Raw genomic sequence first — 1,948 nt, forward strand, 5'->3', positions numbered from 1 at the left:
TCGTCGTTTTTTCGGGCGCGTGAAGTGGACCAGTCCACCAGGAGTTGATTGGTAACCACTATTATCGCAAGGGAGCTATTCTCACAGCTCAAAAGAATGCGTATTGTGACGAAGAGTGGATGCTCGAATGGATAAATGAGGTTTGTTGAAATAGATTTTTATTTTTATTTCTTTATATATATATTTTGTATCTGTACTTTTTAGGTGTGGAAACCAAGTGTTCGTCGTTGAGGTACGAGACGAGCTCAAAAATACTATGATACAGTAGAAGAGGAAGGCGATAACAGTGAAGATTAAAAAATTGACTTATTCTTTGGGGCGGGGTGTCATACACATAGTTTTTGTCGTATTAGATTTTTGGTCACGGTATTGCATTTTTTTCGTCGATTCCGGTACACGCAGGACTTTAGTGCAAGAAAGTAGCCTTGCTCGTACAGAACAGAAGTCTCCCTCAATAAGCCTTTTGCTTTAAAAGGGTTAAATGAAAACTGTTATGCGAAGTGCAAAATGGTATCTCCGGTGTTCAACTGTGGAGTGCATTCTGCTTGTCCTCCGGTGCTAGGGGGTATAGAGGTCCACTGAGTCCACTTATAGCAGGGTTACACTCCACAAACGACCAGATACTCCCCTCAAAACCTGCCTCCGCTGGATCCATAAGTTGTAGAGAATAATCAGAGCTTGTTACAGTACTACAAGAACTGGTTAACTTCGTCGAAATCCTCTTCAAATCGTCACAATAAATTGTGTTTCCTGCATAGATCGCTCGTGGTATGCTTCGAATACTGTCCCGCCCGAGAATGTCATCCACCCACGACCAAAAGAGCGAAATCCGTGTACCTATTACGTAGATTGACGAGAGTGCTGGTGAGAGTTGAGTCACATTCTGAGGAAGCTCTCGAATATTTGTATCGCCGATACCCAGGTCTGTCAACCCTTCAATCTCAAAAATCTCAGGTGGAAGTTCGCTAATGGGGTTGCCGGTGAGTGAAAAATAGGATGGCATAACGCGTAATAGAGCTTGGGGAACGACCTGCAGTTGACTGTATTCGATGATGACAATCGATCCTGCTAGCCACTTTAGGTCGAGATCGTCTGGAACTTGACGAAGATTAGTAGCACAAAACTCCTAGTCGTACAAGCTGACCGGTGTGTCAATGGATTGGAAACCTGCCGGCAATTGTCCGTTTGTCATGTTGGTCCGAACGACCATAAGAGTCAAAAATGCCGGGTGGTTCGTATTCGTAATTGCAGCCGATTCTCTCCAGTCGACGATTGTCGAATTATATATTTTAACGCTGATGAGTTCGTGGAATTCATTGAATGTATCGGGGATCGCGACCAAAGGACAATGTTTGATAACCATCAGAGCCACCGTAGATCCGTCAAATTCTCGCCATTTGGAGTCGACTTCTTCCAGTTGACCAGAAATTTGGAAGCGATGGCAATCGAGTGATACCAAGAAACAGCACGGGCGGACAGCTGCCCACGGTCTCACTTGTAGTGTGCACTGCTGCAATGAAGTTTGCACTGATGCATGGATGTGTAGACTAAGAACTCCAACCCCCCACATAAAGAAGACGAGATGTATACCATGCAGCGTCACTTGCCACCAGCGCGACCACTTCGCTTTCCTTCCATGATGCTTCTTCGGTATGTGGTGTAGGGATTTCCAGATTCGACCATACGCCGACCTACTTTAGGTCAAGAATCGGCTTGGTCTGATAACCCAGAGCTTAGGAGCCAAGGATCACGGTAAGTACTCGGCGATCTGTCCGGATATGCTATCCGGATAGCCGCTGAGCTCAACGGCCGCCTGAAGAGTCGGTAGAGATCCGAAACGACTACATTTCACTAGATATTTGTATGAGAAGCATAGGATTAAATAGGAGGAGCCGAAAAGGCTCCCAGAAGATAACAGAGCAGAATTTCCTAGTCCAAGACAAGTGTA

The 1,948-nt window shown here is 45.4% G+C and overlaps 1 protein-coding gene across 1 annotated transcript; it reads right to left on the reverse strand.

The window, feature by feature from the left end:
- Positions 1–523: 523 nt before the first annotated feature.
- PITG_01497 (uncharacterized protein) lies at positions 524–1,570 on the reverse strand (the record flags this gene model as incomplete). Its single annotated transcript, XM_002908112.1, has 2 exons — positions 524–1,123; positions 1,205–1,570. 2 exons carry the CDS (start codon positions 1,568–1,570, stop codon positions 524–526), a joined length of 966 nt encoding a protein of 321 aa, XP_002908158.1.
- Positions 1,571–1,948: the final 378 nt, after the last annotated feature.

This window comes from Phytophthora infestans, genomic scaffold, assembly GCF_000142945.1.
Source record: "Phytophthora infestans T30-4 supercont1.2 genomic scaffold, whole genome shotgun sequence".
Lineage (NCBI taxonomy): Eukaryota > Oomycota > Peronosporomycetes > Peronosporales > Peronosporaceae > Phytophthora > Phytophthora infestans.